At 40.5% G+C, this 25504-nt stretch overlaps 2 protein-coding genes across 3 annotated transcripts in view; one reads left to right on the forward strand and one right to left on the reverse strand.

The window, feature by feature from the left end:
- dock2 (dedicator of cytokinesis 2) overlaps window positions 1–25504 on the forward strand; it is a 100592-nt gene that overhangs the window by 51114 nt on the left and 23974 nt on the right. The gene's annotated exons all lie outside the window — the stretch shown is intronic.
- Window positions 3–20864, reverse strand: insyn2b (inhibitory synaptic factor family member 2B). 2 transcript variants are annotated; one of them, XM_030145254.1, is made up of 4 exons: window positions 20450–20862; window positions 8348–10259; window positions 5948–6022; window positions 3–2039 (listed from the first exon to the last, which is right to left on the reverse strand). In XM_030145254.1, exons 2-4 carry the CDS (start codon window positions 9952–9954, stop codon window positions 1859–1861), a joined length of 1863 nt encoding a protein of 620 aa, XP_030001114.1. In that variant the 5' UTR covers window positions 9955–10259; window positions 20450–20862; the 3' UTR covers window positions 3–1858. The 2 variants fall into 2 exon arrangements, with proteins under 2 accessions (XP_030001114.1, XP_030001115.1); XM_030145255.1 differs by lacking the exon at window positions 5948–6022 and having other exon boundaries at window positions 20450–20864.

The raw sequence follows: 25504 nt of genomic DNA on the forward strand, positions 1-25504 counted from the left end.
CCTCGACTGTAGTCACAAATGTTGAAAGTGAAAGTAGTTAGATGTAATTCTATCCACTTCTGTTTATTTTGTTTACCTCTGTTTGTTTTGTACATCCTGAGGCACAAAATATGTTAACAACAGCACATTTTGTTTAAAATGCCCACTTTTATTGTACACACAAGAGGAAGATCAAAAGGAAAGGGACATCTTGAGAGCTCACACACTGTTATGAGACGGCTTATAAAATGCAAGAATAGGGCATTTTGGATATGGATTGGTTAATTAGTAAGTGTGGTGTCATCCAGAATTATAATTGGTGGCAATGTGTCAGCCAGAAGCGGCTGAAGCAGGCTCTTGTGAGATTAGTGGTTGGTTACACTCTACACTGCTGCGAAGTAAGCACTGTGGAAACTGTGTAAAATGATGGTGTGGGTTTTGTTTGTAACAGCAACACAGGATTTTTACTGATTTTAGAGTTTTGATTTCTGAAACTAAGCATTTTTTTAAATTGTTTTTATTCTGACTCTTTTGTCTGTTATTTGTGGTATTATTTGAAAGGACATTTTTAGATGTGTTAAGTTCATAATTCTCTTCAGATGCCTTATGAAACTGCTGATATTTTCTGCTACATTACATGAAAACTGATGGCTTAAACATATTGTATGTCACAGTGCATTGTTCTGCATACTTTGCACATTTTGAAAAAAGGGAAAAGTCCATAAATTTATCTTCACTGTATGTCCTCAGAATTTGGTTGTGACTTTAGCGACACTGATACATGTAAGTGACATGAATATAGGCCAATAAAAAACAGAGAACAGGTGACTTGATCTACCCCTAGTTTGCACTGATTCACGTTTGGGTTTATAGTACAGTATCTGTATATTTATAGCACTAATATCTAGTGTTTCATTGAGTATCCTTAATACTGTATGGGGAAGCCATGTCTGCTTTCTCTGGCATGTGCAGTATTTGTATGTGACCAAAAATCCTTGAAACAAAATCAGGCTCGGAACACCACACTACCATTTTGGATGGTAATAAAGGAGAGAATCAGTCATTCTGTCAGTCAGCGTTGACAGTATTTTCAATTATCTGACATAGACTGTCAGTCTTTGATCAGCTGCCTATCAAATTGTCTCTTAATGTATTCTTCATACAATCTCAGCTCTCCAAAACCCTGATATCCATCCAGCGAGCTGTCTTTGTACTCCGTGAGCTCATCAGCCTGTTTTCCACTCTCAGGCCTTCAGCTGTTGCTACATTCAACTTTTGGCTGTCAAGCCATCGGGTATTGCGGTATAAATTCCTTGGATTTTTAAAGTCATTCCTACTTCCCAGCTTATTGCTGTATTTAGCCAAATGGGATTGTAAAGATTCATTCCCAGCTGTAGCCATGAATCCATCTTGGCATAAATCCGCTCATACATCTGTCCATCTGTCTAGACAACCACTCAGCCAAGTGACAAACATTGGGCCGTCTGTCATCCAAAGTGTCAATGCTTGATCACTGGTACAGAATTGTTATTACAAACCATTGTCCTCACTTTCAGTCAAAAGTTAATCGCAAATTACAGTAGCTGCTAAAGTCTGGCTCCAACAGATGACTTCTTTCATCCTCTTTCCTTCCTGTGTTTCTTGCATTTGCATATGGTCCCGGGTGTTTTTTTCAGAGGCTCTCAGCTGTAGAAAACGTGCCATTTACAGGGATGCTTCATGAAAAAATATCCCTCCTTTCACGAGACTTATACATGCTGTACACCTGGAGGAAACAGATACTTTACTGTAGAACCGTTGGGGCCCACGGTATATTTAAACATAATCCACACCTGCAGTGTATGAATGTGTTGCCCAGAACTGCTGTTTCTTCCAAAGCTTAGAGCCACCAGAAACACTTTTTGCGGAGTTTCTTAACACGTGCCTTGGTACTGGTACGGCCAGAGGAGGAGGCTGGCATGGGTTTGGTCAGTGTCGGTGCAGGCACATCATACTCTCCTTCCAGCGCCTCCATAACCCCCTGGAAACGTCCCTCCTGCTGCCGGAAATCATGCTCCACACTGAGGAGGAGAGAAAGAGTGAGCCATTAAAAGGGAAAAAGTCACGGATATGGGAGAGGCAGTGGGAGTATAATTTAAAGGTTATAGCAGTGTCAAATCCAGTCAAATTTATTTATATAGCTCATTTTTCACAAAAAGAGATTAGATGTTGGAGAAGAGGGAGAAGGGGAGAGGCGGGGAAGAGAGATGTGAGGACAAGAAGTGATCTACTGAGCAAAAAGAGAGATTAGAGACAAAAGAAAGGTAAGGAGTTTAGAGGAACTGGAATGTAGTCACAAAATGCTGACAGGTCCTTAAAGAGAAGTTTCATTTGTGCCTAATGTTGGTTATGTGGAGATTCAAAATTGTGTTATGTACATATCAGATACTATTGCGCCATCAGCATCCCCACACACATGCACTTCCACTCAGGACACAACTCAGCACTCATTTCACGTCCATACTATTCTTTTACACTTCATGCACCAGTAGATCACAGACTGTTGGGATGAGCGAAGTAGGAGGAGAATGAAAAAGAGAGCAGGAGAGGAGAGCATTTGCAAAATGGAGGAGGTAAAGGAAGGAGCAAGGGAGGAACTTTTTTTTTCTTCTCTGATGTGTTCAAAGCAGCCCCTCTTGGCTTTCTTTTTCTATGGTTCCCTCCCTGCCCCCCTCCCCCATCTCTCCCACACTCCTTTTCTCACCATTCCTCTGAAGTGCCCACTGCTGCAGGTCATAGTGTAGTAGACTTTTGAGTTCCCTTTTTCCTTTGTTAACTGTGTGTTTTATATGTGTGATACGATGTGTGTGCGCGTATCTGTACTGAGTGGATTATAGGGGTGGAGCTGCATGGGGCCTAGCATCTGGAGTTAATGAGCCACGTGATGAGGCAAGGAGAGCAAAAACAACTACACACTCTCCCATCCTCTAGCATCCCAATGTCTCAACACACACTCACATACACATGTACAAATACATATGTGCTCCCTTGGCATTAAACGCATGATTCTTCCACAGCACAGCAGAGTGAGGGGGAAAACAGCATTCTGGGACCTATAAGAGCGAGGAGAGGCGAGGAATTGACTCATATAGGAGATGGATGGGTGGATAAGAATGGCAAGCTTTAATAAAGCAGGGCAGAGAGGTCACTGAGAATAAAGGAGAAACCCAAAAAAATGAAGGGAAGTTAAAGGAGAAGAGGATGAGTGTCACAAGAGACATGGAGAAAGGAGAGCAGAAAGGTCTTTGGCTCAGTGAGAAAGAGCAGTGGGTTGGAGGCAGTGAGAGAGCGGGTGAAGAGAGGAAAGTAAAAGCTCCGGTGGGCACAGAGGAAAAGAGATGGCTGCCATGAATAAGTGATAAAGGAAAAGTACCTTGACTACACATACACATTGACAGATCTCGTTCACACACACACACACACACACACACACACTCATAAATACATATATATGTAGATAAAGTGGTGCACCTGTCCTACATTTGGTCAATTTACAGTCCGTCTTGTTTTCTTTTTCTGCTCTCTTTTTTTTACCCACACACTCTGCTGTTTCATCCTCCCCCTTTTAAATCCTCTCTTGCTACCTCTCTTTCCTCTGTCCTCATATCTTACTCCGCACTATTGTTTATGGTATTACGGCACGGTGGGAAAAATGCTGCTGTTTTTAATTCTTTCTACAGGCTGTCATCTTCATCATCTTTGCAGCAGCTATCTTTCTGAGAGTCTTTCTTGAGTTAAGTTTTTGTCTTTAGCTTAAGGATACAGAAATGGTTTACGGGTGAACAATTAGGGTTTTGCCAGTAAGGAGATGCTGTAAGATTATGTAATGCCTGACTCTGCACACTGGTATGTATATGTCTGTAGAAATGTGTGTGTCTGGGCTGTTTGAGCTTTGGGAGTAAAACAGGGGGATGTCAAAAATTTCTCTCCCACTTCTCTCATCATACAGATTAATTAGTGCTGACAATGGCAAAACAACTTCAGGCAGCCAGCCCACATCAAAACCTTTTTTTTTTTTTGCCACAAATCATTAGGATGGATGTTGTAGTCCCAATGCGTAATCTATCCCATGCTTCTGTGTCTTTCTTCTCTTATCTGCCGTTCTCTTTTCCTCAGAATCCTCTCTTGGAGGATTTGATAAGTCTGTTACTGTCCAGTCAAATGAAGATGCTTTTTGTATTGGTAAGTTTTTGTGGCAAGCTTTTTTTTTTTACTTTTGTGTAATTCACCCTGAAAAAATACACTGATGTGTGGAGAAGAATGATTAAGAAGCAGATTCTGCATATTTTTTTCAGTGTGAAATGTGCTGTATTCATTTATTTATCTGTGGAGATGAATCAGCGTGTGCATGCATAAACGGCTGCACATTTGTTTTTGATAAAGACATATCCTTTTTTGTTGGATAAATTGGCATTGGTACATAATAATATTTGCGATGCAAACAAAGGGAAGGTGGAGCAAGAAAGAAAATATTGAGCAGGTGACAGTGATGTGTGTAGTGAAATACCCTCATACTCCTAGGAAAAGGGTAGCATTAGGCCTTTAGAATGTTTCAAAGATGCCTGAAATGCTCTAAATGTAATGTCTTGAAAAATAGAAGAATTTCTCAACAAGTGTACAAAATGGTTGTTTTTTTTTAATATATGGGACTAAATAATGAGAGGTTTCACACTTAAATTGCAGGCTACGTTTGTCAAACATTGTTGTTGTCATTGCCAAAACAGATCTTTTTTCCTCCACAGTGTAGTGAACAACAACTTTGTGTAGGTGTTTGTTTCATCTGTGGTCGACACATGATTCCATTGGAACCTGTCCCTTTTCCCTGGTGTTCATTACAACATACTGGTCTAAGTATCCTGCTGTGCTAATTACGATCAAAGGGCAGAGAAAGTGGGATAAGGAGAAAAGAAGGACGGAATTGGATGCAAAGACACTTAGAAATGAAATGACATGAGGATGGAAACTTATGCAGATATGAGGCTGCCAGGAGGTGAGCATCACTGTGAATAGGAGAGAAGTGGAAAGATAAAACTCCTGTAAAATGTGTCTTTATCCCTTGTGGCTGGTAGAGAGAATTGTATATCACTGTAAATGTGAAGAATTGGCTTCAAGTTGCAGATGGTTTAGGCACGTTGAAACAAGTAAATACAGTTACTGGAAAATTGTGCAATGAGTATTTACAGTATTTTTTTTTTTTAACTTTTAGTGTTATCAAGGGAGCAAATCCTCATTTTTAAATTGTGTGCAGAGCAGAGAAAACGTCTCGAGGCTCATTTTGGGTTGGAATGGAGCACAGGTGATTGTTATTGGCAGGTGCAACGAGGCAAAGATGTGCAGAGGAAAGCAATCTGATTTACATAATGAAAAGATGAAAATAAGAGAAGGATAGGGTAGAGGTGATGGGAGGATTAAACTATAGCATCTGGTATCAGATTGTGAGGGCGCGGCTCTCTCAATTGCATTGGATCTATGAAAGCAATTACTTATTTAGGTCACACGCACACAAGGGACGACTGGAACAGGAAACAGATCATTTAGGTGCTGAATTAATTTGCTTGTTTGCACAGAACATTCTTTTATGTGTAAATAACATTCTTGGAGAGATTGTATTCATTTTAATATTGATGAAGGGGAATCATTCTTAGTCTTGTCCCTCATGGTATAGAGATATAGTCTGAATAATGTGGGACAATTATCAAAGCTGGAGAAAAGGGCAGAGACAGCAAGGTACCTTGAAGAAAGTGTAATAAAAAGGTTATGCTGAATAAGTTACAATGCATGGAAAGGAAAAGGAAAACAAAGTGGGATGAAACGTTTTCAAAGCTACACATATAGCGTTTTACTGAGGCTATTTCTTACGCTCCAGGACATTATGAGAGTCAGAGGTGGGTTATGTAATTCAGGAGGCTCATTATGTTGATGAGGTTACCTGTAGATGATGCAGGCTGTCTTTTGGCAGGTGGGGCAGTTGTTAATGTCCTGACCAGTTCTGTATGAGCTGCGACTGAAGAAAACAACATATGTAAAACATTCGCTCACACTCAAGTCACGTTTATTTCAACACACCTGTGCATCTTTGTAGTCTTACTATGCACCACTACCACCACTGTGGCTTTTTTTTTTTTTTTGACTGAAGTCTCTCTTTGGCTGCTGGTGTACACTTACTGAATTCAACATCAGGTGTGTTCTCAGGGGGTTGTGAAAAGGCACACAATAGTTGGGAGGTTTAGTGCGTGTGATGTACATGACTATCTAGGACATTGCTTCTATACTCCTAGTGGAATACAAACTGCAAATTTAGCATATCAGGCAAGTGAAAATAATAATTTGCATGGGTTCTAGTTCATAGCCAAGTATTGCCTGAAGGAAATAATGTCATCAGGGTTCAGTTAAAATGATGTCACTGTCTTTCATAAAACTATGATAACACAAACAAACAGTTACTGAGGTTGACCACAATAAAAGTGCAAAAGTCTTGGAAATTGAAGTTGCATAAAAAAAAGAATTTGACAAGCTCATGCTGGCTGCCGTGTAATTAAAACGCATCATTTTGCCAAGATATTTTGGCTGCCCCTCTTCTGAACTGTGTAGAGAAGGGAGTAGCTGATTCATGTTGATAATATAGACATTTTAATTACATGGGGAGAGACCACGTGACTGGCATCAGTCCCCCCTCCCACTCTTTATCAAAGACAACAACAGCAGCAAGAAGAGACAAGTATTTGCTTCAGGAGAGGAAGAGAAAACAAGGAGCTGAGCACAGCAGCAACCTTTTAGCTCAGCCGACACGTTTATCACAGCGGCCCACTTAAGAGTACTTTCATTTCTGGCACTGCATCAGATATATGCAGTCCTTCCTCCTGGTTCTCTCACTCTTTTCCCCTTTTTATATCTTCTTCTGTATCTTTTTGTTTTCCCCTTTCTCTCTTTCTAGTCCTTTTTAGCCATTTGAACCCTTTTTCCCTCTTTGTTTTCTCAGATATTTAACATTAGACATAAGGAATCTTGTTACTGGGATATGCACGACACAGTAAAAGGTATCAACGCATAATCTTATATAACAAGACACACAGGGCAGGACCGTATGTACAGTAAGTGAAGGAGTCTTATTGTGTAGCTTACACATTAATTGCATTTCTTAAAGCTAATCTGATAGGGATTAGTCTAGCACAAGACACACCGCTTAACCCCGAACACACAGAAGCAAGGATGAGGGATCGTTGGAGTAAAACATGCAATGCTGTTTTTGCAGATGTGTGGAAAGAAAAATAGTTTATTGGAGATGAGATGATGGTAGGAAAAATGTTAAAAGATTATCTTGAGCAAAACTGGTGGTCGTGAGGTAGAATAGGAAAAAGGGGGTCAGATGGAAGGAAGAATAATGGTATGATCTGCAGAAGGAGAACCAGTAAAGGTGAAGTAGTGAAGAGGAGGGACCATTAGAAGGAAGAGACAGAAGGGAGACAAAATGGAGTGAAAGCAAGAGTGAGTGATGGACAGGTTGTCAGGGCAAAGAGAAGGGGGAAGATCTGAAAATGGCTCGAGGGCAGAGGATGAAAAAAGGAGGGATTCACTGATAGTTGGAGACATGATTCCAACGTGGAGGTGTAGAAAGGCATCCAGAAAAGGAGAAAATGGTATTAATTAACAGTAGAACGAAAGGAGCAACTGTGGAGGTGGAGAGAGCATGAATAGCTTGGAGCACATTGAAAAAGCTCAGAGAATCGGCGAGGTGTTGATCGACTATGTAAAGGCAACTGGGACCCATGAGGAGGAGAGATCACAGATGATTGGAGGGGAGAGGGAATTAAGAAGTAAACGGAAGAGGAAAAGACGACATTTGCTTGTGAGGATGATATTCTATCAGTAAGGGATACTGGTCCTCTGGGGGCTACTTACCCTCTTGAGGTATACAAGGGAAAAGAGCAGGGGGGATGCAAGGATCTACAAGCACTGACTAAAGGCAGACAGGTATCATATACCTCTACAGGATTGGATCACACACACACACACAAACGCTACAGCAATTCTCCACAGACCTGACATTTAAAATCTATTACACAGACTTGAAAGCCTGTCGGTATATATTGCTGTAAAAACTCAAATATACTCTCTTCTCAATCTAGTGCTCTCCCCTGATGCCCTCTCTCTCCGGTCTTTATCACTCTTGCTCACTCTGTCACACTCTTACTTAAACACTTGCTCTTGGAGTGAATACCTACGCACACCTCTTTATCTTTTTTCTTCTATGTTCTCCATATCCTTAATCTTATCTTGATCTCCTTTTTTCTGTTATCTTTGGCCCCTTACCCTCCCTCCCTCCTCTCACCCTTCGCTGAAGGCTTTGCTCTTCTCCAGGTCTTGAATGACATTGAGAAGCACCTTAATCTTCTCCTGGTTGGACAGTAGGTTCTCCTCCACGCTCTGCAACTGCCTCTCCAGTCCACGTGGTGCATTTCCTGCATGTCCACCCAACAGTCCCCCCGGGGCCCCATTACATTGTGCTTTCATATGAGTCTTACAAGGCAGGGTATGGTCGTCAAATGATTTACTCTTCTGTTTTGTGTAGTCCTTGAGTTTGATGCACTCTGAAGATGTTTGTTTAGATGTGTCTGTGGTTTCCGGAGTGTTTTTGGTTTGTGCTACAGGTGTGGCCGGCTTAGAAAAGGCATGTTTGGGAGTGTTTTTTGGTGGAAGAGGTGGGGTGCTGCTGGGTTTCGGGTCACTGAGGATGGCAGAAGCTGGCAGTTTAGCATTAACTGATGTGTGTTGATGTGCTTCAGTATGATTTATTTTAGACAGGTCATGCTTTTGTTGGTCCGCTGAATGTGGTTGTGTTGTTTCTACAGTGGTTGTGTGTGCAGCTGTTGCTGTGTCTGTGTTGTGAGCATGTGTTTCTATTGTTTGTGTGGCTGAGTCCTTGTAATGAGTAAATTCAGCAGAATGTGGCCTTGGCTTCTGTTTTGAATCTTTTGTTTTGGTCTGTGCATGTGTTGACTGGTTTGAATGTGAGCTGTGTGTTTTCGGTATGGTGTGCGACAGCTGTGGTATTTGCCTGGTCTTTACTGATGTGTGTGTTGATGCGTTTGCCACATCTGTGTTTTTGGTATAAGATTGCGAGTCCAAAGGGGATGAGTCTTTTCTGGACTGGTGGGGGTGCACAGACTGTTTTCGGACGGGATTAGGTAAAGTCTGGCTGGCTGTTATTTGAGTGACAGCCCGTCTGCGACAAGCTCCCGTGCAGGGTGTAATCTGCGATCGTCTCCTCCCGCAAGTAGCACAGAGGCGAGTCGGAGACGTGGCCATAACTCGACAGGGCCGAGGTGGAGTGGCATGTACAGTTGTGCAAACACTCCCTGTCTTTAAAACAGAGCGATGGCCTTCCCCACGTAGAGACTGAACCCTCCTCTTCTCTCGGTTTGGCTCTTTACCGTCTGTGGACTCGCTGCAAACCCCTCCCACTGCATCAGAAGTGACCACGCTGCCATTTGTATACCGAGTGGTCCTTTTCCCCCTTGTATCATTAGGATTTGTCCGTATGGTTTTGATCTGGCAGTAAACTCCACTGCCTGACCCCTGTGACCCCATGTCGTCCTGTGTCAGGCTGTTGATTTCATTCTGAGATGTTTCTTTGGACACTGGCAGACAGGCGCTGTCACTTCTGATGACACCACCTGTCTCCGCTGTTGTTGTTTTTTCTGTTGCCATAGTGAGTGGCCGTTGCATGTTGGTTGGTTGGCTGCCGTGTTGTTTGATAGAGGGGAGCATCCTCAGTCCAGGAGACGTCTGCACCCCCACACTGCATAGCGGGCCCCATCGCCCCCCTGCCAGAGGAACACCCAGCGCAGGCACCGGATTGGTTGGGTCAGCCACCCTCCTGCCCATAGTCCTTAAGATGCGTTCAGCCCCCTGAGGAGCTGAATAGGAGGGGGGCATATGGTGACATCAGCCAAACTCAGCAGGATTATGCCCAGAGAAAGTAGGAATGTGTCCAGCTTTTCTTTACTCAAATGAATATGTGAGATTTGAAGCACTGCAATAGAGTTTGTATATGGAAGCTGGAGACAGGAAATTCAATATCCAATGAAGCAATAAACTCTCAATGTCCTTCCATTAATGACCTCCTTACTAGCCCAGGTACTTCCAGTTTGACATTGCTGTCAAGGCTCCTTTCGGTTTCTGAGGAATAGCCGATGAGAGACGATGAGGTGGATGGATTTTCTGTACATTTCTGGTTTGTTCTGAAGGAAAAGAAAAAAGAAAAAGGCAATAAATGAGAGAAATGACAGAGAAAAAGTGGGAGACAGGGAATAAATGCTCAGACTGGCAAGAAGACACAGACATTAGGCACATAAAGCACCATATTAAAGCTTCAGCCTTGACTGAATGCACACACTGACCAGATCAATAAAACTCTATCAACCTCCTATTAGATCAGCAGGTGGGTGGGAGTAACAGAGGCAATACTCTAAATCTCATCAAGATGTTTCTCTTGAAGAAACGGAAAAGACTTGAGATCTCCTAAGGGTAATACCGTATGTCTCTATAAAGTTAAACATGCCCCAGGACTCATGTCAATACATGTAGACCTAAAGATGTTGTCACGGTCTTGTGTTGTATGATGCCATGGGGGTAACACCATTCATATCTTGGTATGTTTTCTACCCATAACAGTATGTAAACTGGTAATGCATGTGCCGCAACATCTCTCATGAAAACATTAAACAAAAGTGAGTTTGGCTAATTTTATGATCAGCATCATGCGCTACTGTCTTCCTGTTTTCTGTGAAATATTGAAAGAATTTAATGTTAATAAGGATGCTGCCTTTCATTAAATATTTAGTAGCTTCTCCAACAGCAATAAACAAAATGTGACAGAAATCTGTATGCTGTAGAAAAGCCTCCCATGGGTTCACATTGATTTGATCAAATTATGTGGTTAATTTGGGAGGCGATCAAATTATCCTTTTGACCTTAATTCCTACCCATTTGACGCAGGGTTAAACTGGAGGGAATTACTGAGTTAATATTACACAGTGTTCCATAACTGTTGGCCTGTTACAGCAGCAAATGTTGACATATAAAAGACAGAAAAAGAGAGATAAAAGCTTAAACATGGTTACTTATTCATATTTTTGAATGTATGAAATGGTTTTGTATCAGGTCAAGCACTTTTCGTCTGTGGAAAAAAAAATAGCCTTATGAAATGATGCTGTTGTAAATAATGATCATTTGGTTTGGGTTGGATGTGTTTTGGTTTATATGTGTGCAAATGTATTTTTGTTTAGTTCTTATGCATTTATGCAGAAGCATCAGTATATTTAGACATGTTGATATTCAAGGTCAGACGCTTCAATTCCCCACAGCTGTGATCCCTTAGTGCAATGTAGCCTTCAAGTTGAAGTTAGCGAATATATCCCACCTTCTATTTTATGTCTCCATGAATATTTATTAGTTCCCCTTTCATTCACAATAGTCACAACTTCTACTGCAGTAAGTATGTAATGTTGAACCAGCTGGCATAAACACAAACTCTCTCTCAAACAGAGAAAGGCACGCACAGAAAGAGAATGAGCTTATTTCGTGCCAGCTGGTGCAATATCACGGCACAGATGCTTGTAATATAGGGTCAAGGGTGAAGCGGTGTAATGTTTTTTTTTTAAGTAAATGAAATATGGCCTTGTTCAAAGATTATTTTAGGTGAGATTACAGATGAAAACTTTCCTTTGGGCAATGTCAGATTCAAGACCAAGGTTTTCAGAGGTTTTAAAAATCTGTCTGTCAGCAGTAGCTGTGAAGCAGTTAAAATATGTTTTCACCAGTAGACAGGTACTAACTCATACTGACTGTGATGGGTCTAACTGCTGCTGCTGCACTAAATAGTTCATATGTATTCAGGATCAGAGTCTTGCTCACATTGGCTCATACCAATGCTCGTGTGACCTATATTGACTCACTTTGTAGCCTGATGTCACATGCTCTTTTGACAGCATGAGCAGAATCTAAAATGGACGCTGTAGCCCTGGTGTTACCTTTTCCCTGACAGCAACTGTAATTAATATTGTCAGAGTCTTTGGGTTTTCAGTTTTCATTTAAAATTATTAAATATTAAAACTGACAGAACAAAGTTTGTCATGCTGGTGGGCTTGGCTACAGGCAGCAGCACAGGAATGAGCAATTTAATTTCCAACTGTTTTCAGTCTGTGTCCTACACATTAGCTGATTGTCACACAGTACTGTGCAGTTAGTGCTTATGACAAAGTTCAGCAAACAATATGGGTCGAGAACTCCACTGACAGATACCGGAGCTTAGTAAGCTCTTTATATAAGGCACTTTAGATCTAAGGATGCCTGCGTCAGTGACATATTGCTGCTATTTATATAAATACCTGACACTGTGTTAGATTCAGGGACTGGTACCTTGTTTTAAAGCTACCAAACGGTCACACTGCTGATAGTATAGACAATTTATGATTGTTGCCATGGTAACTATAGTAACCATCTTCTTGAACAGACCACACAGGTCTTGATCCAGAGCAAATGCACACAGTCTTCCACATTTCTGTTTTTGTTTCTCTCTTTGTGTGCGTCTGGCCTGAATGAATTCTATTAGTGAAGCAGACCACAGGCACCGGGCAAATAAGAAACAGACCGGGTTGTGTTTGCAAAAAGAAATTACAGGTGATGGTGATATTTTTCCAGAGAAACAGAGAGGTGTCAGCATGTGCAACAGAGAGAGGGAGGACTGCAGATGTGTATGCATATGTGAGTGTGTGTGCGTGCATGTGTGTGTGTGTCTCTATGCTTCGTCTTGGGATTCAGTCTAAGTCAATTGAAGGTAATTTCACTGCAGCTCATTTTCAAGCTGTCTCTCCACCAGCAGCCAAACCAGACACCAAAGCACTTGCTGCAACAAACTTTTTCTGCCATCTCCACCAGCTATCACTATCTACCTCAACGTATACAGTGTTTGTGTGTGTGTGCCTGTCATACGGTCTCATTCTTCACCTCTGACCTGCAGGCTGTCAGACAGACAGTGACATCACATTCAAAGAAGTCTGTTTCTCCTGTCTATGCTGCAGTCTTTCTCCACTCTCTTTCTATATCTCTGTCTTTCTTATCTTGCTCTCACTCATACACTCATTGGATATCACTCTCTACTTGTCGATCTTGTCTTTCATCATTACTTGTGTTTGTTGTCACTCTTTTCCCCTCACCACCTCCTTGTCTTTGATGTGCTGTCTTTTTCTACCCCTCTTTCTCTTTCGCCCCTCTGCCTCTATATTTAATCTTAGTTTCTCGCCCACATAACACCTCTGGCTGTGCAAAGTGAACAAGGAGGAGAAGGGGCGGTACCACAGTTGGCTGTGGGGATAAAGGGGAGGCAACCAATAAGGGGAAGGGGAAGAAGTGAGACAGCACTAAAAAGAGATGTAAGGAGGAGACAGGATAAGAGGATGAGAATACGAACATGAAGATGGAGGATCAGTGGCAGGATGAAAGTGATTCAATAAAGTGTGTGTGTCACAGAAAGATGTAAAGGGCCATTTTCCATTTCCATGCCACAAGTGTCTGATGCAGTTGGTTAAAGAATAAAGGGAGAAAACTGGAAGAGAGGGATGCATAACGAGACAGACATTACAGAAAAGGAGAAGATCTGTGAAGGCGCACACTGTTCGCCAGTAATCAGCACGCACTGCAAGTGTGCTTGAGCATCTGTCACCACACACACACATACACACACACACACACACCCTTTAAACACAACAGGGAGTTTCTCGATAGGATTCAGCTTTTATGAAATCTGTTTAAACATGCAATGAGTTTAATTTACCAGTTAGTGCTTTTGGCCTGTTCAAGAATTGTCTGCAACAACACAGGCGGTTGCCAAGAGGTCCTGTGTGTCTACATGTACTTGTGTGAATGAGTGGGCACCCACGCCTTTGCAGTGGTAACAGAGTACTGAATGCTCCAGCGAATTGAGTCTCCTGTCGTTTCAAGGTGAGCCTCATTTTTCAACTGCCGATTGACGGGCCATGTGTGATAGTGTTTTAAGGAGACTGAGGCTCGCTGTACTGCTCTGTAATCACACTGCTCCTGCTATCTCCTGCCCGCTCGCCACCAGAACAGAACAAACGCAGCACTTTATGGACCCTTTGAGAGAGGATGCACACTGCATGCTGGGTAGTGTAGTCAAGTTTTCCCCCTGTTCATTTTTGAAGGGTTCTTGTGTTTCGGTGAACTTTGATCACTGTCACTTCTCTGGCTACGTAAGGAATAGGGACTATTAATATCAACATTTACTTGACTTAGTCCTGCATCCAAAAATAGGAAGAATTTACCAAGCTGTTTCAGTGTTTACTTGCTTAAAGGAGTGACATTAGCTTTTTTTAAATGGATTTATACATTTTAAAACATTTCCCTGTGGTCTACATAAACTGTAAATGCTATGCTTGGGTCTTAATTCTTCATTAATTAAACTCTACAGGTCCTTCGACTCAATTTCTGAGTAATGACACCAGAAAGGTTGTTTTGAGCGCTGGCCCTTTAAATGCACATGAGCCACTTCATGCCCCACCCCCTCCAGGTTGTTGGCTGTGCTGCTCAACCAGCAACTGAACATTTTAGGTAATCAGCTCGAAGTTTGGACGTATTTTCAGTATGGACTACAACCACTGCTGCTGACAATTATGGCATACTCTGAGAAATGTTCGTTAGAAGTCGTGACCTTACAAGTGCAACCAGATGTAACTAATTATAGACGTAACAAATTAAGCAGGAATTAAAACGGGTTGTGGAAATCCACTCGATTTTTGCCTAAATGAATATAGATAGCTTTGCAGCACCTGGAGGGTTCACATTCAAACTTTTTGATCAGTTAGGGTCCAAATACACAAATAAATGTAGCAAACCCTAATAAATATAAATAAATATGAAATATGAAAAAAATATGACCCCTTTAAACTCCTTTGAAATCTTAATAATCAACTTGTATTTTCAAAAGTAACCATTTTCAAGTTTGCACACATCTAGATAATTATAGGAGAGAATGGTCTAAAGCAGTATAAACAACACACCAGTATGACTTTCCCCTACGGTGTGGATTTATAGTAGATTGTGCTGACTAGTAGAGCCCTCACAGATTAGATTTATCTCTTAATAAGAGTGTCAAAATGAACTTAAGGAAGAAGAACGTTCACACCCCTAGCTGCCTCCGTGGAGGTCATGGTTTGCCCAGATTAATTAAATTTGCTCCAAAGAAAAGAGGAAAGAGGATACACAGTCACACTTGTAAAGACAAGAAATATAGCAACATTAGAGCTGTAGTTACTATTGCTTGTTTATTTTGCAATATTACCTTCTCAGAAATGTTAGTTCAGTCATTTTAAAGAAAAAAAAAACTGCATCAGAACATTAACACATCATTTATATGCGATGTAAAATTGGCTGAGTGACCTTATCTCTGAAAGGAAGCTTGCTCAATAGTTTTTGTTTTATCTTTGTGTAGCTTGTCTACTGTATTTCATGAAAAAAGTGTTAAAAATATTGTGATGGTTTGTCTGTGCGTTTTCCATTTTCTGTTCTTATTTTGCACAAAAATGTTCTTTAAATATCTCTCCAGCACAGTTAATGTGGAATGTGTCATGGTAATACAAGTAAGATTGCAATAATGCGGCAAATGAAAGTGCTTTATAAAGAGAAACATTCTTGTGAAAACTTTTAGAAAAAACGAATACACCATGACGCATACTAAAGTCAGCTCTTACCACCTACACGTAGACATCGGATGGTGTCAACAAAAGTAACCAGAAGGACCACAAGTGAGCTGTCATGTTATTAAGCCCACCTTACCCCTCTTAATATGTGGTTAAAGGTTGAGAGGTTCTGTCTATCCAATCAGATAAAGAGCTGTCAGGCTGTCAGTTTCAACTGATCAGCTCATTACAGGTACGACTTCACTGCTTCACCTGAGCGAGCTTAATACACTGAGGAAAAAAAGAAAGTCAGCAGAATTACTAGGGATCCCTCATTGGCTCTTGAGAAAATAAAAGGCACCTTGTGTTTTACTTCTAATGTGAAATGAAGATATAGTGTATGATAAGTACGGTTAGGAGGAAAAAGACTCTACTTTTGAAGAATTATTAGTGTCAGTATTAGAGGCAGTACTTTGACTTCCTGCAGAATATAAGTTAATTTGCTAGAGTTAGATCATCAAGTCTGTATTGTATTTTTGTAGATTACAATTGCTGATGTATAGTCATTAATAAGTGATAATTTTCTATAACAGGCTGCTGGATTTATCTTTGCTAAAGAGTCGTGGCTTAACATTTATCTTTTTATCTAAAACAGCAGGAGAAATGCAGTAACAGCCATCAAAACAACCACAAAAAAACCTGCTCTGCAGCTTCTGGAGCCTATTTTGATGGGGATTTTAATTGGTTCTAACTGTATTTTTTAGGGGCAGTGCACTTTAATCAACGCTTCCACAGAAAAGCCAGAAGCTGCAAAAGCTAATGTTCATATCATAGGAGCCAAACATCTCAGCCATCCCAACATAATTCAAGTTTCTCACTGAAGCATTGTTTGGGGCTGATTGTGTGCCACTCAGTGATAGTAAGGAACTTTCTCTTAAGTGCCTCCTCAAGAGAGTTTGTTTAAGCTATTGGAAATTGCTGCGCTCTGACAAATACGATCCATAAATATATATTTTATACAAACACACAAAAAAGCAAGCCAGAATATAAATGAGCACCAGAATCGTACATGTTGAGGTTGACAAAAGACTCATTGTGTGCTGTGCATTCATATAAATTTCAATTTCCAATCTGGTTTCTGATTGTGCTGCTGTAACATATCTTATTCCATATACTATAGATCTAGCTTTCAATTCAGTGCACTTCTCTAAAGCATAAATACAAGAATAACTGTCCATGTCTTATTATAACTAACACGAGTTTTTGCTTCATGGGCTAATTTCCTGTAGCCCACAGGGAAACAATCAGTAGGGTTACACTGAACAATAGTAATTTATGCTAGAGACCCCCAGAGCTACAATATAAGCTAGCACCACAGATTCTTGCCCCGAGCAAACTTCTCACTGTGTCTGTGCTTTGTGTTACATTTCTATGTGTATGTCTGGAATCACTGATCAGAAATCCAACTTCTTAAAGGGGTCATATTTTGCTAAACCCACTTTTATTAGTCTTTGGTACCTTTATTTGATATTTTGGGACCCTAACAGTTCAAAAAGTTGGAATTTGAAGCCTCCAGGTACTGCAAAGCTATCTTTATATTCATTTTGGCAAAAATCAAGTGGATTCTACAACCTGTTGTAATTCCCGCTTAATTTGTTCCGTTTTATAACTAGTTATGTCACGACATTTGCACATATAAGGTCAAAACTTCTGACGAACATTTCTCCGAGTATGCCATAATTGTTTCTCAGCAGAAGTGGTTGTTGTAAAAACTGAAAGTATGTCCCAACTTCGAGCTGATTACCTAAAATGTTCAGTTGTTGGTTGTATTAACAAACACAAGTGGCTGAACGAGACAGAGCAGCACAGTCAACAACCTGGAAGGGGTGGGGCATGAAGTGGCTCATTTGGATTTAAACGGCCAGCGCTCAAAACGACCTTTCTGTTGTCATTACTCAGAAATAGGGTTGAAGATGGACCTGTGGAAGAACTCTGACCCAAGCATAGCATTTACAGTTTATGTAGACCACAGGGAAATGTTTTAAAATGTATAATTCCATTTAAAAAAAGCAAAATATCCCTCCTTTAAAACAATTTTTCTCAAACATTTGAATCCTTAAGAGCAGTTTGGTCTTGATAAATAGCACATAATGTCTCGTTCCTCTCATAGGACTCTCACAGAAACAAAAGCCATTTCTGTTTTGTTTTATAGGTTTTCACAGCCAGTTAAGTACCTGTAACAAGAAAAGGGATGAAAAATCGAGTCATATATTATTGACAAATCCATCTGCCCTCTAAATTTATTTGTTTTGGGGTCGGCTCAAGGAATGTTTATCAGCTGACAGGAGATGAAAAGCAATGAAAAGTGAATATGCATGTAAATCTACAATCCTATAGGTGATAATTAAAGCAAAACGTGTCCTTAGGTAAAAGCAGATCCTGGATTAAAGGATCTGCTTTTACAGCTAAAAGTCAGTGTCCAGGATAGCAGCTGCAGATGCACCACCGTACAGGCATTCTATTGGTGCAGCTAATAAAGTATGATGCTATTTTGGTTTGGCATTTTTTGTTCAAATATATAATACTGTCGCCTGTCTCTTTAGCCTCTTATTCCTGTCACCTCATCCTTTTATCCCTCCTATTCACCTGCCGTCGTCCTCTGATTACTGTCTCACTTCTCTATCCTCTCCTATCATCTCATCTTTCTCTTCTCTGCCGTATCATTCATCCTGTCTGCACATCCCATCCAATCTCTCCATCATTAACCCCCAGTCTCTTTTTCCCCTCCTCTCACCCCTCCATCCTGTTGCCCCCGCTGCCCTGTCTCCCTCTCCCTCATCCATCTTCCCGCCCTTCTGACTTCCCAGTCCTTTTCTCTCTCACCATATCTCCTCATTTTCTCATCACTTGTTCTCAATCTGTCTGGTTAGCAGAGCGGCTATAAGTGACAGAGACACACACACACTGGGATGCATTTACAACACACTCATTTATTTTGAATCAACCCCCTGTCGATGCTCTGCCAGTCACCTTTAATTTTTACTTGATTTTCTCTTTGAAGAAATAGATTTAAATTAAATATTAAACAATGTATGACATATTGACTGGGTGTCTCAATTCTGTAATCTTACATTACCTTGAATTACATCATCTGTGGTATCATATCTTATAAGACATACAGAGATATTTTTACACTAAATGGTATGAAAACAAAATCAAGTTTTTGTATGTTTAATTTAGCTACGCATATATATTTAAAGCATAGCATTATAGAGTTAGAGATCATTATTAATGACTCACACCGAGGAGAGAATTTAAGAAATCTTTATAGATTTGATTAGAAGCGAAAAAAATGTTCTGGCTCTCATATGGAGGCCATAGATAATTCTTTCATCCAAAAATGAAAACAGAGAAAAGCACTTAAGAAAATCTGCAAATGTTTCTACCGACTTGTATAATTTATTCAGTAAATATTTATTGTTGTACATCAAGGTTATTTCTCCATGTTGCACTCTTAATAGAATATTGGATTTTGTTTTAAACATTTTTAATGTGCTGCAAAAATAGACAACTGAAAAACTGAAAAGGCACTGAAAAAGTCACAAAAACAGAGAGGGAAGGATGATTTCCCTTTTCAGTTTTGTGCTCACTGATGTGTTTGTCTAAACAGGTGTAAGACTGATGTAGTGTGGTGCTCAGGGAACACACAAATACACACAAGCAAAGCATACAGACTCAGACTGTGCTTTTAAAGTGTATTCTTAACTGACTGATGACACTGTGTAGATGTTAAGTGCACTGGTTACATATGCACACTGTCTCAAATATAGACGTGTAAACAAATTCTGCTGTGCTTCCATTCCAAATACACACCCATGGATGCACACACAAGAATGTACACAGATGCACTGGGGCAGCATTAGTGTATAAGAGAAGGGTTATTGCAATATAATCCCATATTAAAGCTACACTAGCTGCTCTGACGATTGGTTTAGAAGCTTTTTATAGTAATCAGGCACACAAACCCCCCCCACGCACACAAACATACACACACATACACACACAAACACACACGTAGAGAAACATTTGGATTTTTTTTTTTTTTTTAAATCAAAAGTTGAAATAAATGTTGCACAAAATGCTGTGCACATACACATGCACACACAAATGCAGACATGTCCTTGTGCATGAAAAACCACTGTGACAGATGGAAAGGATCACTCACCTTCCATGTACACACACATGCATACATATATTTATATCCATACATTGTTTTACGGCTATGATTAGTATTGTCCTTGGAATAAAAATACACACTTTCTTTGGAACTAAAAACACACATAAACTCTTTATTCTGAGAGATCAAATTCTGCACACTTCTGGGAAAGGCATCCAGCCAATGCAAGCTACTGTGTTTATTGTGTAGATGTGTGTGATCCAGGGGTTAAACCTAAGGATTTTGACAATTAGTTCATTTACTTCCCTGATGCCGATTTCAATACAATCACCATCCGCTCAGTTTCTAGCCAATGTGTTAAATCTTGAATGAGCCGCTTTTAAAATAAAGTACTAGCCACTGGGGGTACTAGACTAGAAACAAAATCCCCAAAGGTCATAATATAACATCTTTACCAATGATCATGTCATGTCTCCCATGAGTAATGTACTCCCATACATGCACTTTCTATAACATCCACTCTTTTAACAACTGTCCTTCATTGCTCAGTGTCACTTACCTTTTCTTATCCTCCTCCTTGATCAGTGTACCTCTCATCTCCCTTGTTCCCAGTGTCTCTCCCTCTCTCTCTCGTCTCTGATAGTCCTTTAGTCATCAGTAGCGCTTTCCTCCGACTCTTTGCTGCGCTCTATCTCTCTCTTCGTCTCATTCTGTTGCTGCTGATCCTTGCATGCTCGCGGAGCTCACTGATCCTCCCTCCCTTCTCTCTCTCTCTGTCTCTCTCTCTCTCTCTCCCTCTCCCTGTGTAACCATCTCCCTCTCTTTTTGCCTTTCCCTGATCTCAATCTCTCTGTTTTTATACCTACTGCAGTCCTTACTCTCCCTCTTTTTTTCCCCCATTTACTTCTCACCTCTTTCTTGAATACAATCTCTGTTAATAATCCCTCCATTCCATCATCACTCTCCTTCTCTCTCCAACTATTTCCACATTTCTGTCTCCTTCCTTTCTGGCTAATCCAGTGCTATGACCTGGTTGTGTGTGTATGTCCATGTGTGTTTGCCTGCATTGACCCTGGCATGGTGGTAGTCCGGGTGAAACTTTGGCAGCACTAAAGTGTCTGCTCCTGGGAGTTGAGCCAGGACACAAGCAAACACACATACAGTCGCACAGTCCAAGTACACACTCTTGCTTCTATCAGTCACTTTATTTATATCTTTGTCTCTTTGGCTACTGTTACCATTCTCTCCCTGGCTTTCACTTTCTCTTATTCTGTCACTCTCCCTCCCTCGTAGCTTCACCTCACTCTCCCCTTTGAGCTGTTTTGTCACTGTACTCCCTTTTCTGCCCCACTTTACCCACCACCTCTTTTTCCCTTTATCTTCAAACCTTCATCTCTCACACTCACCTCATCCTCTGTTTTCATGGCTGTTTATCTCACATCCCTGCCTCCTCCTGCCTTTCATTCCCTCCGTCATTCATACCAGCTGAGAATGACATTGCTTTTTTTTTTTTGTAATTTTCAGACAAAAACAAGTTAGATCGAAAAGAAAAATGAAATTAAACACCATGTGACATCAGGCTCTAATTATGTTTGATTATGCATTCTTTGTCTTTTTGCACTGTAGGAGTTGTGTGTTAGTAAATTAATTTCCTCATTTGTCATGCATCACAAGAGATGAGAATATTTTTGCTGGTATTTGCTTCTTTTGTGACTCACTTTGGGCTTTAGTTCAACACTAGGTAATAAAGTTAGAGTTATTATTTTCTTCTCATTAACATTAGGTGAAGTCACATTTAAGTCGAGTTAAGGCCGTCATTGTAATGACATGTTACATTATTTGTCATGCAAATAGTTGTGATTAATTTTATTTTTTTTTTTTATTTAATAGCAGTAGCTTTTTTATACATGTGCTGTACACCAAATTAAGAAGACTCAAGGCAGATTAACATCATAACTTACAAAACTTGCTACCAAAATATGCAAAGAATTACTGATAAAGTAACAGCATCAAAAGAACAGCTGTCAAATCTCAATTTGTGGAGAATGATGATGTGGAAATTGTAATGAACTGTTTCTTTAAGTGTCATCCAGCTGTTTTGCTCCACGGAAATCACCACTATGCAAAATAATTGTGCCTGTGAAAAGGTGATTACGTAATAAGTATGACAGGACTAGTTAAGGTTAGTGTGAGCAGTTACGAAATACATGAACATCACCGAACTGGAGGTTCACACAGATACACTCACATGTCTCCTGTCCAAGTGCTTATGTAACTGTATAGTGAATTACATCCGTCACTGAAATGAATTATTACCCTTTCAGTTTATGTGTGTGTGTGTGTGTTCCCAGAGTGGTCCCTTGATACAGCGCCCATGCCGGTGTCCCTCATGCCCCCTCCCTCATTTGAAAATAACTGATGATGTATGCGCGGCTGCAAAGTGTTTGACTCACCTTGCATTGTGTTTCAATTGACCTCCGGCGAGATGAGCAAAACAGTTGGTGTGTGTATGTGACAGTGTGAGCATGTTTGTACATTTTACATAAGCAGTCGGGTTCTACAGCACACAGGGGACTTATAAAAATTACACGTGTGCACAAGGTTGGCCCTCGGAGGTCTCAGGTATCAGATATGGATGTGGAGGATGCGAAGGAAAGCTTGACATTACAGGAGAACAGTGAATACAGTGTGAGAGCTGGAGACACAGTTTCTCTTTGTCCTTGTAAATATCTTTTTTTTCTCTTCATTGTTTTTTTTGCATTTCTTAGTGCTCACATCTTCCCCTCTCTTCCCTTGACCTCACTGCATCTTTTTGCTTTTATCATTCCACTTTGTATTAGTTGATTGTCTCCCTGTGCACACAACTCAGTGCCCGAGGACACATTGATCTGTTTTCTCAACATTGAATTGCTGTACATGTACACACTCAAACAGTAACCACACACACACACACACACACACACACACACACACACACACACACTGTTATACCTTTTCCTGTCTGTTACAAACACACAGACATATCACTGTGAAACACCCAACTCTAATTACACCTCTGCGCAATCTGTCTCTCTCTTTCATTCCCCCTCTTGCCAGGTCCCCAAAGTGTAATAGAGGGGGCGGTTGGGCGGGGGGGGGGGGGGTCAGTAATGTGCATGTGTCTGCATTGGTACATTGAGGTACGCTGCAGGCTTCCAGTGAGACAATGTTTTTTTAGATGTTCTACTTTAAAAAATGAGGAAAAATCACAGTTGGGATCACAGTAATGACTTCCCACCTGGGGGGACGCCACAAAAAGAACGACAGGAGGGAAGAGGAGTAGAAAAAAATGAATGCGCGCGGGGGGGGGGGGGGGGGCAAGCGCAGGCAGGAGATGGATGTAAATGAAGTGCTGCGAAAAGCATCAATGGACCTGATATGAAATTATGTGAACTGATGGCTGTTATCGCTTTCCCCTTCGCCTTAAACTGAAATTCATTTATTCATGTTTTGTGTTTGGTTCTGCAGCATTGCCTGAATGCTTTCTCTGTTTACCCTCCATCCTTGGAATTCCTGGAGACTGAAAATGTAATAGTTGAGAAGATACAAGTAGACAATAAAATCATCCACAAGTACCTGATGGATCACTGCTCTAGTCTCTTCTTTATCACTGACTGACAGTTGTGTTGAATATGTCAGAGATGTGTCTTACAATTACCCGGGGGCAGTATTTAAATCAGCTTGTCAATGTTATTGCTTTAATGCTGTTAAATTAAAATTAATCATATGTTAATTATGTTTAATTGCATCAATCTGATTTCACTGTTTATCCCACGGGGCATCCCTTGGGGATAATGAAACAAACTCAGAGAATCCAGACTTGATGGCACTAAATGAGTCTATTTAATGTTTGTAAGAGGCAATATTACAGTTCTTAGAATCAAACTTTAAAATAAAAACTTAAATTAATTATATATTACATGACTTACACACTAAGGTTTTGCTGCTAATACTGGATAACATTGAGAAACAGAATATTGGACGGATGGTTAATGTATACATCACCTGTCACTTAAAGCATGTTGACATAAAAAAGGTATAAACATTTCTAACAAAACATTTACCTCTGCCAAGGAGGTTATCTTTTCACCTATGTCTGTTTGTAATTTAGTAGAAGGCCAGGGCATGGGCCAGGTACAAACCCATTTCATTTTGGACCAGGACCAGTATAGAGAGAGGGGATGCAATTTTTTTCTGTTTTTTTAAACACTGAGACGGGGACAGGGTCTTGGTGGTAGAGACATGCATTTTACAGAGTACCCTTCATGTTTGTGTCTTCTTTTTATTTTTTTTTTTGTTCATTTCTGTGGTTTGGCAAACATATTCTTACATGTTACACACACCAATCCAGCATGCACAGAAAAGAAATTTAAAAAATAAATAAATAAATAAAAATTTATGCATTGTAGTTTCAGTTCACAAAGTTCAAGGGGCTGAACCTTTGCCAGTGCAGTTTCCACACTGAAGATTCTGCAACTGTACATACTGTGTCTCACCACAGAACAGAAGATCAACAAATGCCCAAATAATACAATACCACAGAGTAATAAAAGTTTGTAAAATCTCCAAGGATTTCCAGACAGCCTGTAGACTTTAACACTTCATGTTGTGCAGGTGTGTTTTCAGTCATGAAATTAGAGCTGTTAATGCATTATTTAACACTGATAGGATGGACAGATAAATGGAGAGAAAGTGAAGGAGAGAGGCAGAGGAGGATGAAGAGAGAGAAATCCCAGACCTCGTCAGCATCTGTGTCCTGTTCTGTCACTAATCTCTTCACTGTTGCGTAAGGCCTTCGCCTGAACAAGCCCTGAGCTCTGTGTCTGCCTTTTACACATACTGCAGTTGTTTGGCATATGCATATGTTATGGTACAGATTTGCCTGTTATTACATGTGCACACACAGTGTTAATAAAACACATTGAGGTGTGAGAACACAAAGGACACTTAATCATGTATTTCACTCTGTGGGCATTTTGTGTGTGTTTTTAGATGGTGTTAAAGGAGATTGAGAGCATAAGTCCTTAGAGAAGACCAATTACACTGAAGTAGGGCAAATAACACACGTGATCTACACTCCAGCACACACACACACAGGCATACACACAAACAGATTGGACATGAAAAGTACTGAACTGCAGACAAGTTTTGGTGAGTGAGTGTGTGAGGCTGTGTGCGTTCTTAATCCTATTACTGATCAACCATTACAAACTTAGGAGGCAAAGAAGGAAGAGAGTGACAAGGATGAGTACAGAGAAGTCAGTTCAATATGATTTTACCTAGTGTGTGTTTGTATGTGATGGTGACATATTGTCTATGATCGTTTTCCTTTGGGTGAAATCTTGACATTGGCTGTGGACAAATCTGTAAGGGACAAAATGTAAGAGATTTTAGACTTGACTCAGGGTCGGACTGCTACACATGCCATACTGCATGTTAGATGTTTCTAACACTTTGTGAGATGACACATGTTATGAAAACTGACAGGAAAAGAGAAGAAACTAAATGATTGGAGATTAAAAACAGGTGTGTGCTGACAGAGCCTCTGGTGCCTGATGTTCAGTTATAAGAAATT

The sequence above is a fragment of the Sphaeramia orbicularis genome, chromosome 10 (assembly GCF_902148855.1).
Source record: "Sphaeramia orbicularis chromosome 10, fSphaOr1.1, whole genome shotgun sequence".
NCBI classification, from domain to species: Eukaryota; Metazoa; Chordata; class Actinopteri; order Kurtiformes; family Apogonidae; genus Sphaeramia; species Sphaeramia orbicularis.